The 15338-nt window shown below is 34.3% G+C and overlaps 1 protein-coding gene and 1 pseudogene across 4 annotated transcripts in view; both read left to right on the forward strand.

Annotated features, from left to right (window-relative positions):
- Dnajc10 (DnaJ heat shock protein family (Hsp40) member C10) overlaps positions 1 to 4661 on the forward strand; it is a 61846-nt gene extending 57185 nt beyond the window's left edge. For all 4 annotated transcript variants that reach the window (XM_074071223.1, XM_074071226.1, XM_074071227.1 and 1 more), the window contains one exon: positions 821 to 4661. In XM_074071223.1, the coding sequence (XP_073927324.1) occupies positions 821 to 832 (12 nt within the window). In that variant the 3' untranslated portion in view covers positions 833 to 4661. The remainder of the gene's footprint in view (positions 1 to 820) is intronic.
- Positions 4662 to 12908: 8247 nt separating this feature from the next.
- On the forward strand, positions 12909 to 13693 carry LOC109677087 (malate dehydrogenase, cytoplasmic pseudogene; annotated as a pseudogene).
- The last annotated feature ends 1645 nt before the right edge of the window (positions 13694 to 15338 follow it).

The following is a 15338-nucleotide window of genomic DNA, read 5'->3' on the forward strand; positions in this document are numbered from 1 at the left end:
CCATTAACAATTTAAATTTTGCTTCATTATAAAGAGTATATTGAGTTACTACAAGTAAATATATCAAAACTTCAGTACATTTTGGATATCAAGTTTTCTTTCATTCTTAGCATACTTAGAATGTATCTTAACCCCATAATCATCTTGATCTCTCTTTGAATATTTAAATCTAGTAAGCAGTAATACCTCTTATTATTCTTCAGAAATCAATTCATTTTTTCCTCTTTTAAATTGTGTCATTGTAGGACATACTTAGAAATAGACCAAAGAGTACATGAATGTTGGAGTACAACATTTTTGAATGGAATTTAATACAATCACATATGAAATATCTTAGATTCTTTCCTGGTAAGGCAAGAAAACAGCACAGCCTCTGAGAGAGCTGGAGAAGTCTGAATTAATAGAACCACATTAGAATCCAGGCTCTACTGTAGTCCAGTTTGGAACTGCAGACTCCATTAAAGAGAGCTTTTACAGCCTAATTCCTGAATATTTTATCCAAATCTAAAGGATAGAGAAGAGATAGTTACGAACAAACATGTGTTTCTTGTGTTTTTCAGGTTATTTTAAAATTTGATTTTTATTTCATTAAGTATTCAAAAGAAAAAACATTAATCATAAGCCAGAATATTATAGCAAATTCTCTTCCACTGTTACAGTGAGGCAAATTGTTTCATGTGGTGAGCCATTAACTAAGAACATCTAAGAACGCTGAGTATTTTTTAAAAGGTAAAATGTTGATTAGTTTATATTTTACCTTGTTTTAAACAATCTAAACTCATGCTTTTCTCTTTCAATCACTTCTGTGCTACTAACACAGGATGAACTTTGATGATGTTGAAGATGAAGGAGAAAAATCTGAAAAAATAGCATCAGAAGATACATTTTTAAGAATGTTAACTACATTCGTGGTGAAAATAAATGAACTTCGTGGTGAAAATAATTGCACTGCCCAAACTCTGCACAACATTGCTATAAATGAAGGGTCTGCAAACCTTTATGTAAAGATCCAGATCATAAATGTCTTAGGCTTTGTAGACTATATGGTTCTCTATTACATCTTCTTTGTTGTTTTGAACAAATCTTTTAAAAAAATAGAAAACCATTCTTAGCTCAGGGCCATACAAAAATATTCCACAGACCAAATACAGTTTGTGGGCCTCGCTTGCTGACCCCTAGAAGTGATGTTTTGGGTTTGGCTCTACAATGCATCTGTTCTGCTATCCTCTTTATGCTGAAAAGAGTAGGGTTTTTTTTTGTTTGTTTCTTTGGTTGTATTTTGGTTTTTTGGTTTTTTTCCACTTTTTTGTGGCTGGTGTGGTTCAGTTACCTGTTCTCATAAAAATCCTATCTCAGACCATCTATTTCATTACAGATATATACTCATGATATAGCAAAATGAACAGATACCCTCCCTGTTTTCATATTATAATACAGTAAGGAGATTCTCCATCTTTTAAAAGTTGAAGAAATGCTTTTAATATTTCACAACTTGAGTTTTTGGTTTTCTTATTTGGGTTTTTTGTTTGTTTGTTTTGGTTTGGCAACAGTAAGCACAAATTCCCTAAAGACTGCTATATCATCCAGAAAAAATTGAGGGAAAAATATTTACCGCAATTAAATAGGCATTGTAGAGTATCCTAATTATATTGAGTATTTAGAGTTGCTTTAAGTATTTTAAAGATATATGTTCCTTTATTTTCTGAAACCACTTTTAAAATATTTTTCCACGTGATGGTCGATTTTTTTTTTTTTTTTTTTTTTGCGGGGAGGGGGATCTTTCTAATATTTACGTATTTGTCTTCTGGGTTTTCTATTTGATCTGAGTCATTTTTTACATTGATTTTTTTTTCCCCCATAGGTATGGTTTTCACTCCTGTAAAATCTATTCACTATTCAAACAGGAAAAATAATTTTAGACTTGTTTTACAGTAGCTCATAGTGATACTCTGGTTTTTCCAGTTATTAGTTTACTGTCAGAGGCTGCCTTTCTCGGATAAATATTGGCACAATAACCGAAGTTATTTTTGTAAGAAAATCAAATGTATAAATCTAGAATGGGGTCTTTTAGTTTGAGTTGTTCAGACTCAAAAAAATCACAAAGTTTTTTGCTTGCATTTTAACAAAACTGTGAGTAACTTGTAGTTTAGTTAATTCAGAGTGTATGAATGGTAAAGATTCCAGTTGATCAAAGGAGGTCAATGAATAAAAATATTCAGTTTTTCTAAAAACCTATTAACATTATGGTCTATGTGCTTGGAAGAGTTTTGTTTTTCTTTATCACTTTGACCTGCTTCCCAGTATTTCCACTAAAGTATTTAGAGCTATAATTCATACAGAAAGTAATAGACTTTCCTCATTTTTAACTAACAGTTTTTAAGCTCTCGCATATTTTTCACTATATTCTTAATTCCCTGTTTTGAATTCTGCTTTATACATAATGGCACAGTCACATCTATTCTTAATGTAACACCAGTTTTTTAAATTATGGTTCATAATAGCAAGAACTTTTTATTTATTAAATTTTAGAAGCCTAGGACTTCTTCAATATTGGCTTTATACAAAAATCCCAAAGTAGAATGCCTGAGGAAGTTTTTGTTTGGTAAATGTGTACTAAATTAACATATCAGCTAAATGTATACTGGCCAGTGAGAAGGACAGAAGAGAAATCTAAGGTATGGTCCTTGTCTCCCAAGTGTCTACAATTCACGGTTCTCTCACTGAACTCGTACGTGTATAGGTACTTGTATTACTCTCTGTAAAATTACTTCTTGTACTATCTGAGAAACATTTTAAGTAGTAATTAAACTGGTAAATATTGACTTAAGTTATATGCCTATACTAACAGCTGTGGAGGCAGGTTAAGTAAACTGTATCATAAAATGACATACATCAGGTGGTGTTCTTCAGTCCTGTTACCATCATTGGATCTTTCAAACACAGCAGCAGATTGAGGCTTTTTTTAGTGGCTCTGTTGGTTCTGTTGAGCACCTCAGAGGAGTACCATGTATAAGGTGCTATTTCAGAAACACCCATTTGTGTATGCAACCCACCATGTGTAACATGATACCAATCAGACCAGATCAAGATCTGGCAACCAGCCTTGAAAGTTTGCAACATTTAAAGTATGTGACTGTATAAAACTATTTGGAGCTTGTGTTTTGAACATTAAATGGTTTGCCTATTCTAATTTTCCAAATGTTACTTAGATCTTATCTTTTTTTATTTAGAAGTGTATGATTAAGATAAAGAAAAAAATGAAATAGTTATTGTATAATACCTTTTTATATTCTAAAAGTTTTAATTTTGTTTACAGTACAGTTATCAAAATTTTATTTATATATATATATGCTATTTCCCATGAGACAGTATAAGATGCTTAGAACAATATTAAATGAGGGCATAGCATGTTTAAGCCAAATGTTTTAAAGAGGAAGTTTTGTTTCACATTTAGTCTAGTCTTTGTCCTTCAAATCTACCAACAAAACCAGATAAATTAGATTGAACAGATTCATTCTGTTCCAAAGATTAAATTGAAATGAATCTTAATTTTTTAGAATTCTGAAGATGAAAAGTAAACTTTTCTGATATTACTTTCTTTTACATATGTGCTGAAAATGTTTAAATATACCCAGATTCTTCTAGTGAGTAAACTTATTTTTAGTAGGAGTAGTAGAACTTGGGCCAACCCACCAGGTTAAGTATAACATGTTATTGATCATACATAAAGATGTGGATTCACTAACTCACCTAATTTTTCTACTTAATCCTGGCTTTGCACTTAGGTTCCCTTACTATCACCAGTTTCCTTGTGAATAGCTGGGTATATTTTTTGAGAAGTAACTAATCAGAAATGTGGCCAAAAGCTGATGCCAAGCTGGCCCACATCAATATTGAATTCAGGAAATGTGTATCTCAGCCACTTGTTTGCATTTGTGTGCCTACAGTCCTGAAAGCAATCTTCCTCAAAAAGGCCTGCATTAATCTCCATGTATAAGTGGTTAATTAACCATTAATGCAGGACTCTTCATTAAACAATTGTTATTCTGAAGATGTTATTGAAGGGGTAAAAGAATTGTAGTTGTTGGATTTAGGGGAAAATGAAGGTAGAGAATACTTACTCTACCAGCAACAAATAACTGTTGCTTTGCATATTATGCTTCAATAACCAAGAGAAAGAAGAAATGGAAACTTACAAAATTAAAATTCTTGGTGCGGTATTACCAAATGGTAAAATGCTTAACTAAAACATGATTCTGAGACCAATTATCTAACAAAACACCCCCTATATGTATAATTTTATGTATCTTTTTTTAGGTCATTAGGTAAATCATACAGCAAGGCAAGGCAAAAAATAATTGTACTTACACACACATGCACCTAACAGGAGCCACTGCTAATGGGAACAATTCAGTGGTTTTAGTGTAGTTAGGAAAAATAGTTAACTTATAAAATATCTTCCCCATCTTGAGTTATGAAGATTATGAAGGTAAAGTCTGTACCGTTTTCTTCTTTTTTGAGTAAGTTTAGATTTATCCTTTCTAGTCTCCAGTCCAGCTTTCTTTAGTTCTGTTTTTTAAATAACCTTTCCTTCCTGTTTTGTTACAAGAGTGGAAATTTATTAAATGATTAATAAAGGTGTTTTTTGTGTTTATAATTTTTCAGACTTGTAACAGCAGTATCTCACATGGTTTACTATAGAGAATGAGGGTATTCTTGAAGATGAACTATATTGTGATTTTTTTTGTATCTTAGTAAATCATTCTCACAGAGTCACCAAAGAACTCAAGACTAAATAGTATGATATATCAAAAGGCCGGTAATCTAATTTATCATATTAGGACTTTGGCAAATTAATTTAGTCTGTAGCAACAAATACAAAAAGAAAAACCTATTTTACTACAAAGACAACAAATTTTAGAATTCATTTTGTTGATTTTTTATAAACTTTTTTAAAAATCTAAATTAGAAATCCGCTACTACTCCTATTTACATTTGTCTTTGAAGAAAGTAGCCATGTCTTTCTCAATCCCTGCTGTATTCAGAAGCTAGCACATGCTTTTAAGCAGATGTACAATGTGTATTTTAATCCACTAGACTATATTGATTTAAATTTTATTTAAATTTACCAGTTCATCTGTGATAATTGAATGCCAAATATAATTTTGTTTTGTGTCTAAAATTACAGCTTTCCCATCAAAATAACCAATATTCACAGAAATAGAAAAAACAATCCCTACATTAATATGGAAATATACAAGACCCAGAATAGCCATAGTGACTGAAGGGGGTGAGGAGTAGCTAGAGACATCACAATATTTAACTTCAAAATATACTAGGAAACTATAGTAGCCAAAAATAGCATGGTACTAGCATAAAAATCAACACATAGACCAATGGAACCCTAACATTAATCCACACTGCTACAGTCAATTTTTCAGCATCACCAAGAATATACAGTAGAGAAAATCTGTGCTGGCAACCTTGGATGTACATAAGCAAAAGAAAAAAACTAGATCAGTTCCTTTCACCATGTATAAATGTCTACTAAAAATGGATTAAATACCTAAATCTAAAACCTGTAACTTTAAAGTTATAAGGAGATGGAAAACACTTCAAGGACTTGACACAAGCAATGATTTCTTAGCTAGGACCCCAAAGGCACAGGCAAAAAAAATTAAAATTGACAAGTGGGATATGTTAAACTAAGATGCTTCTGCACAGCAAAGAATTAACAGAAAATCTACAGAATGGGAGGCAGGGGAAATTTTACAAACTATTCATCTGACAGGACATTAATAGCCAGAATATAAAGAACTCAAGGACTGGAGGTGTGACTCAAGCACTAGAGCACTTGCTTTGCAAAAACAAAGCCCACCAAAACAAAAAATCCAATTTAAAAAATTGGCTACAAATCTGAATAGACCCTTCTCAAAAGAAGACATACAAATGGCCAACAAATGTGCAGAAAAATGGATGGAACTGGAGAACATCATCTTAAATGACGTTAGGCAGGCTTGGAAGGCTAACTGCCACATATTCCCATATGTGGAATATAGACCTACTACAAATGCAGCAGTATTACGAAACACTGGTCACACTAAGGGGAGGTCACATTCAAGAGGGGTAGGGTAAAAGAAGGAAACTAAGATGTTAAATATGGTTGACATACTTTATACAAGAATGTATACAGAAATCTTAAACCTCCTGAAACCACCATAGGGACTAAGGTAGAATGAAGAAAATAAGAGGAGATAAACCAATTGGGGTTATAATACACATATACATGGAAATATCACAAGGAAATCCCTGTGTAGCTACCTATATCTCAAAAAAGCAAAAATGTCATTTTTTTTTTCTTCTAAAAATCAGGTCCTGCAGGAAGGGAGTGTTTGGTACCAGGGGGAGAGAGGGAGGTGGCCTGGAAAGGGGGTAGGAGGGTAAATACTGTGCAAAAAAATGTGTACACATATGTAAATGCAAAAATGATACCTGCTGAAACTATTCCAGGAGTTGGGGGAGGGAGAATAAAGGAGAGTGGTGGTGGGGGTAAATTCAAGTGTGATATATTTGATACATTATAAGAACCTTTGTAAATGCACAACAATAAAGGAAAGAAAATTCTCCATTTCGTTAATCAACAGGGAAATGCAAATGACCACAATATGAAATCATCCCACCCTAGTTAGAATGGCTATCATCACACAAAGACTAAAGGAAATTCTGGCAAGGATGTTGAAAAATGGAAACACTTAAGTATAGCCATTAATTCCTCAAAAAACTAAAGTAGAATTTACAGTGTGATCCCATAATCCCACTCTTGGGTATATATCCAAAGGAGATAAAATCATTATACTAAAAAGATACCTGCACTGCCATATTTATTACAGCATTATTCACAATAGCTAACATGGAATCAACCTAAATGTCCATCTATGGGTGAACAGATGCATAGATAGACACATGTATACAGACACACACATATATATTATATACAATGTGATATTAAAGAATGAAATACTGTTACCACCAGCAGCAGCAACACGCATGGAACTGGAGTCCATTGTATAAGTGAAAAACCCAATCACAGAAATAAATACATCTCACTTATTTGTGGAAACTAACAAGGCAATAGCTTGGAATAATGGAATAGAACAATGGTCACCATAGATGAAGAGGGACAAGGGAGAAAGGGGATGGAAAGTAAAGAGTGGCAAAATACAGAGTAGAGGAGTTGCTTTTGGTTCTTTAGCATAGTAGGGTAACTATGGGTTAAAACAACCTGATATTAGAAAATGACAAGAACAGTAAAATCTCAACACATTTTATTACTCTGATTTAATTATTGCACATTATATACATGTATTGAATTACCATAAAAATTTACAAATGTCTCATCAATAAAAATATAGCTGATGATCTGTAAGTTTATTTAGCAACCCTTAAAATGTTTGTTACTGTATCTATTGTGATAGATACAGTAACTTTTTTAAGATGTTAAACAGCTTTATTGTAGAATTTAAGGTAGCTATTGATTTTTTTCCTCTACAGAAGATCCTCAGATAGGCTCCTCTGAGGGTTTTAATTAGAAACATCAGGCTCCAGTAGGTGGCAGTGAGAAATAAGTAGAGACTTCATTTCTCCTAGAAAATACCATTTCTACTTCAGTACTGTCCAAGGATCAAAGGGCCTTGTTTGACTGTTTTTGTTTTGTTATTTACTAAAAATATCCTGAATATCAGTCTTTGATTATAGAAATTGCAAAGAGACTAAAATTTAAATTTTGTATCCAAAAGTTTATTATCTAAAATAACAAGTGTGTGAATAGTATGAAAGAACAAACTTTAAGAAAAATTGTATAGGCACATAGACTACTAGAGATGTGTGAGGAGCCACTGATGCTCTGTTCATGAAGAATGGTGCCTACATTAGTCAGTTTACAATAGGCTGCTTTTAAGAAGTAAAACATTTGTCACATTGTACTGTTGATCACTTAATTTTTTCTTCTCAAAACTCTCAAAATTTTCTGATGCTTTTTGTACTGCTTTAATTTATAAGCTAAGAATCCCAGTCTTCTGGTAAAAAAGAGCTTTTGGTCTTAAAAAAAAAAAAAAAAACTTTCCTGTCCTAGTCCTATGACTCAACTACTTACTGAGTTTAGCGAACTTACTTACTTCATTTCTCTGTACCATGATTAATTTGCTAAGGGATAAAAAAATTTCTCTTCTACCTACTCCATCAGATAATCAGAGATAAAACACTTGTTTTAAAAATAATAATATGCAGACAATAAAAATCAAGAATTTGGGAGCAAATGAGATTTCATCACAGTAAAAAAAAAAAAGCAGTAAACGTAACCTGTAAATTAAAAAGAAAGAGGCTTTGGGTCTTATCAGCCAATTGCAGTGTGTGGTCTCTCTAAATCTTGATGTGAGCAAAAACATAATAAGGAAAATATAACTGATAGTTGGTATTAACCAAATACGTGGTGAGAGGTGATTTTGAGTATGCTAATGGTATTTTAAAAATAACAATGTCTGATATTTGCTTCAAAATAATCTACTGACTAGAATGAGGGAAAACAGAATGGGGTGGGGAAGGGTTAGAAATACAATGCAAGGAATGGAGGTGGTTGTTAATAAAACCATTGGCTCATTTGCCCAGTATTCAAACTGAGAAACTGAGGTACTATTTTGTCTGTTTGAAATGTTCCATAATAAAGTTTAAATAATTAACCTTTAGTTTTAGAAGAGCAAAATAAAATTTATGCAGAAGCCCAAAGGAAACATTTATAATCATTTGTGCCAATAAACCAGTTTAGTGAGTTAGAGGTAGTAAAGTTACAGGATGAAGATGGAATTGCTTGTCACCCAGTAGGACCACTTTGGAAGACAGTCAATGTAGTTCATTTTCCTTTCATAACTTCTTCTCAACTTGGAATCTGAGAGCGATTTCACTTCTTAAAATCTATGTAATTGACTTAAGCACTCAAAATGCTTGAAAATCATAATCCTGCTCCCTCACTGAAGTCGTAAGACTGAAATCTCTGAAAGAATTGACTAGAGATCATCCAGTCAAACCAGATGATCTTTTGCAAGGAAGATCAAATAATTATGAAAGACAGGGTGAAACATCCTAAGGTCACTTCTGCTGTTTTCAGGGGACTAGCCCTGAGTAACCTGCAGCTCTAGATTTCCCAGCTTTGTATGGGGGTGGGGGCGAGGTCTTTCTTGTGCTCTTGAGCTCAGTGTTATTCTCTCAGTAGTACTTCCATATAATAACTGCTTACTAGAAGCTAGACCTTTTCCCCAAAAATCATTTACGGGAATTTTATGCATTATGCAACATCTGGTGATTCTGCAGAATTTTTAATTTTGTTCATTTAACAAACATTTAGATCTATTAAGGTACTTTGTATGACAGTAAATGATCATATAATTAATAGGACTAAATGAACTCATGGGTTCTAGTCAAGAATGCATGCATAATCTCACACACACACACACACACACACACACACCCCTTCTTACTTTTGTGTTCTTAGACAAAGCACAGAATTTCACTTGATTTCATCTTCCTAGGGGGTACTGTGTTCCTTACCCTTGCCCTGTGTTGTGGCATGAAGACCATCATTCTTTGTTTTGTTTTGTTTTGTTTTTGCAATGGGATCTCAAATTTAAGATCCTGCCTCAGTCTCCTGAGCAGCTTGAGATTAACATTCCTGTTAATGTCACCTCTTAGGTGTTACCTAGAGAACCTAGGAACAACTCCTAAGATACTTTGCATGCCCCAGCCATGACTTACAGAGATTTATATAGAGATCGAGGCTCAGAAAAATTCTTAGGTAAGCCATAAGCCCCAAGTTAGAGGCACAAATTCAGTCCTAGTAAGTTTAGTAGCTTTTAAGTAGGAAATTCCTTTGTTTTGAGAGTGTAAAATCAAAGATTTAAGCACCTAAATTTTTGTTTTAATTATTTTCAGATTTTACAACGGCCCATTATGATTGGAATATTTGTCTTCCCGCCCCCAGTCCTTACACTGAAATGTTCATCTCCATGGTGATGATCTTAGGGGTGGCACTTTGGAGAGGTGATCAGATCATGATGGCAGAGCCAGAGAGACAGCTCATCCTTTCCTTCAATCATGGACCAGGAACCAGATGCTAAACCTGCAAACACCTTGATCTTGGACTTCACAGTCTCCATAACTCAGAGAAATAAATGTTTTTATATGACACCCAATTTATATTATTTTGCTATAGCAGCCTGAATAGACTAAGACAACTATAGTAAGAAAAAACTGCTCAAACCAGGAAAGGAAAGCTCTTAGTGGAAAGGTGTAGTTGATACCCATGGTAAAGTTCAATTCTTTTTTTCCCATTATGTTTAAAATAATTTTTCTGGTCTTCCTTTTTTTTTTTTTTTTTTTTTTTTTAAATGGGACTGGGGTTTGAACTCAGGCTTCACTCTTCCAAAACAGGCACTCAGTCCATTTTCTCTGGTTAAGTTTGGAGATGAGATCTCACAAACTACCACGGCTGGCCTCAAACCACAATCCTCCTAATCTCAGCCTCCCCAGTAACTAGGATTACAGGCCTGAGTGACAGGTACCCAGCTGATCTTCCATATTTCTTTGTTCCATTTTTAATTTCCTACATCCACAGATAACAAGTGAACATATCCTACTTGTGAAACTCAAATTATAAAGTAAAACCTGAGAATCTCTAGATTCCCAACAAACCCATAGAAATATATCTTTACATGTTCAACTGTAAACTTTAACAATCTTGAATTCTTACTATAGAAATATAGTGAGAAATATAAAATACTCTCACTATAGAAATATATTTTGTAACTTGAATTTTCATCTAATAAGTTGCCTTAAAGATGATTCTAAGCTACTACTATCCACAACCTGCACTATTGTTTTAATTGCTCTGTAATATGTTAATATTTTATAATATGAGGCTTCCATAATTCAGTTAAGCATTTATTCCTGGAAATTTAGATAATTTCTCTACTGCAAAGTTCCTATGACTATCCCATAAATGTACATTGTTCAAATGTGTATGATGCCATTTTACATAAAAGTAGAATCTAATATTGTAAATTGTCCTCTAAAAAAGGTATACATTTCTGTGCCAATCTATAGTGTGTGACAGCACCTGTCTCCTCATTTGGTGCCAAAGGGTTTCGGTGTAGTCCATGTTTGTCAATATAAGTGCTCAAAAATAGTTCACTCTTCCTTTAATTTACCTGTTGTTTTATATGTCTTGTCATTTCTATTTCTTCCACTGTAAGTTACATATTTTTGTTCTTTTCCTACATTTCTATTGAACTATTAAGCAAACTAATTCTAAAATCCTAACAGTTCAACACAATTTCATTCCTTACACTACATGTCCACTGTGAGTCATCAGGGAGCTGTGTTGATAGTGACTCAGAGAAAGTTACCCTTGAACCCAAATTACACGGTGTCCTCAGCAGGGAAACACTGGCTGGAGAATTGCATGTGGTTTGCCTTGAACCAGAAACAGCACATATCTCTTATACACCTATTTCTTCAGAAAGAAGTTTTCATGTGTTCACACTAACTTCAGGGGATGAGAAATACAAGTTCTCATATATAACATTTAGTAAACAACATCTGCACATTTTGGAATATTTGCCATTTTACTGATAAATATTGATATTACATAGATACAAAATTTAGTCTGATATACATATATCACATATGTATATGTGATATATACATAAATTGGATTTTATATATATATATAAAATATATATATTTTGTTATATATATATAAACAAAATTATCTTTAAAAAATCTCACTTTAAAATATACTGACCTGGGTGAGCCAGGGACTAGACTTGCCCAAGTCCTAGGTCCAAATCCATAGTGGCTGCCCCTACATGAACACAAGAGATGGTCCACAGTTATGAGAATTAACAGCTTTCAGTCTTGTACTGGCTGAATGACCACCCCATGTTGAGTCAGGCTCGAGCAAGGTACACATCACCTGCTGCCCGTTGTGGTCTCTGCTTCTTAAGGATCTGGGAATTGTAGATGACAAGAGTGTGGGACTACTTTCTTATCTACTATTTACCTGGTGTTTTGATTCTAAATAGTTTACATGTTGTATGGTTCAAGCAGCACAACCTATGACCTACTATCAAACAGTTCACTTGTTAGGATAAAAATGTGCGTAACAAAGCTACCCATTCTAGGGCGGGCCTTTCTGTGCAACATCACTACTGAAAGCTCACATTGTCAGTGGTCTCAACTTCAAACCAACTGAAAGAACTGAAGAGACCTAATTTAGTCAAAACAAATACAAGAATGAAGATGTACTTACAAGGTGGCATACAATAAGCAAAGAATAATTTTAAGAATTGGGTAAATCTAAATTGAAGTAATGATTAGTAGAAAAACTAAGATGAAGCTGGGTGTGGTGGTGCATGCCTGTAATCCCAGCAGTCAGGAGGCTGAGGCAGAAGGGTTGTGAATTTGAGGCCAGCCTGAGTTCATAGTGATCCTATCTGGACAACCTACTCGTTTCCTATAATCTCAAAAATAGGTATAACAACTATTTGAAGAATCACTATTTAAAACAAATGAGAAAACTAGAATAAAAACAAAAAGTATAGAAGTTGGGTCCATGTTAGAGGTAATTTGACCTAATGAAACTCATTTTGCAGACACAGAAATTGTCAGCACCTTTCCCAATCACATCTAAAACCAATCAGAGTCCTTGTGACTGGAACAGCTGGTCACATTGAATATTCACTTTTGTACAGAATTGGAAATGGATGGATCCATCTTTAGTAAAGACCAACCTATAATAGGTGCTCCCAACAGTGTCCTAATGGAACTGCAAGACTGTACCCTTCCGCTCCTGGAAGATGTCATCCCCACAGATAAACAGGTCACCTTCAAAAACCTAAATGTCACTGTTCTTGTGTGCTCCATGCCAAGAAAGGCAGGCACAGAGAGAAAAATTGAAAACAAGTGTAAAAATCTTCAAAAGCCAGGGTGCAGCCTTGAAGATATGCCAAGAAAGTTACGGTCATCATTATAGGAAACCCAACAAATACCAACTGCCTGACAGCCTCCAGGTTGGCTCCATTCATCCCCAAGGAGAACTTCAGTTGCTTAACTCTTGGATTACAGCAAAGCTAAGTCTCAGATTGCTCTTAAACTTGCTGTGACATTCTTGATGTAAAGAATGTCACTACCTGGGGAAACCATTCCTCAAGTCAGTCAGTATCCAGGTGTCAACCATGCCAAGGTAAAGCTGCAAGTAAAGAAAGTTGGTGATTATGAAGCTCTTAAAGATAACAGCTGGCTCAAGGGAGAATTCATCATGACTGCAACAGCACAGTGTCATCAAGGTCCAGAAAAGGTCCAGTGCTTCATCTGCCATGAAAGCCATCTCTGACCTCATCAGTGACATCTGTTTTGGAACCCCAAGGGAGAGTTTGTGTCCAGGGGTACTGTCTTTGATAGCAACTGCTATGGCATTCATCATTATCCACTCTTTTTCCCTGTTGTAATCAAGAATAAGACCTGGGTGTTTGTTGAAATTCCCCTAATTTCTCCAATGAAAAGATAGATCTTACTGCAAAGTAAAAAAGAAAAAAAAATGACAGAAGAAAAAGAAACTGCTTTTGAATTTATTTCCGCCTCATGACTAGGTCACTCATTTTGATGTTAACAAATACCCTACAGCTGAGGAAGAAAGGTCATCTTTGACTCCAATAACAATAGTGCTATACTTAAGTTGCCTATTAAAAACAACACTTTTTAAAGATTGTGTGCTTCCTGGTACAGAACTACTAATTCTGTTAAGTGCTGCATTCTAAATAAAGACATACTCAAGTGAAAAAACAAAAAAGTATATATAAAAAGTGGTAAAATTTGAAAAATATCTAGTGTATAAGAATGGAGAGTCAAAATATTTATCAAAAAAGGAAAAATATTAGCAATGTATAGTAATAATAAGACCTTCTGTAAGTGATGGTCATATGTGTTCTTCAGTTCCAGAAAACAAAAGGAAGGGGGCTTTTCCTACGGCACCAGCAACTTTCTGTTTGTCTCAAATGAAAGCCAGGAAACTTTCTTTCTGGAAAAAAAAAAGACAAATTTTAGGACTTTCTGATCACTTAACAAATGATTACTGTTCTCATAGAACAGAGTTAACTACTATCAACTATTTCAGACTTGGAGAAGTATTTTACTGGCAACCAATCTCCAGAACTGTTTCATCTTGTAAAACTGAAACTTATATCCATTAAATTAACAACTCATTATTCCTTGCCTCCACCCCTGATAAGCACCATTCTGTTTTCTACCACTTTAATTACTCTAGATACCTTATAGAAATGAAGTCATATAGTATTTATCTTTTTTTGTGGCTGCCTTATTACACTTAGCAAAATGTCCTTAAGCTTCATGCACAGTGTAGCATGTGTGAAGATTTTCTTTCTTTTTAAGGCTGAATAACATTCTTTTTCAAAGGAAGAAGTCCAAATGGCAAAAAAGCACATGAAAAAGTGTTCACCATCCCTGGCCATAAAGGAAATGCAAATCAAAACCACACTAAGATTCCACCTCACTCCTATTAGAATAGCTAACACCAAGAACACCACCACCAACAAGTGTTGGCAAGGATGTGGGAAAAAGGAACTGCCATACACTGCTGGTAGGAATGTTAGCTAGTACAACCACTTTGGAAAATATGGAAGTTTCTTAAAAAACTAAACATAGATCTGCCATATGATCCAGCAATATCACTCATAGGGATATACCTGAAGGAATGCAACTCAAGTTATTAAAAAGGCACCTGCACACCCATGTTTATTGTAGCACTGTTCACAATAGCCAATCAATGGAAACAGCCAAGATGCCCCACTACAGACAAGTAGATTAAGAAAATATGGTATTTATACACAATGGAATTTTACTCAGCCACAAAGAAGAATGAAATTTTGTCATTTGCAAGTAAATGGATGGAACTGGAAAACATCATCTTAAGCAGAGTTAACCAGCTGAGAAGGCCAAAATTCACATGTTCTCCCTCATATTCGGATTATAGACCTAAAATAAATGCAAAAATATTATTGGACATGGGTCACACACCAAGGGGAGAATGTGCACGGAAAGAATAGGGAAAGGAAAGGAAACATAAAATCTGAATGTGGTTGATGTGCACACTGTAGAAGAGCAAATAAAGTAATCTTTAACTGGCAGAGGCCATTATGGGAAGTGGACTAGGAAGTAGTGAAGAGGTCTGGCAGAGATGAACCAATGTGGGTTGCAATACACATGTGCATGGA

Source organism: Castor canadensis, chromosome 4, assembly GCF_047511655.1.
Source record: "Castor canadensis chromosome 4, mCasCan1.hap1v2, whole genome shotgun sequence".
NCBI classification, from domain to species: Eukaryota; Metazoa; Chordata; class Mammalia; order Rodentia; family Castoridae; genus Castor; species Castor canadensis.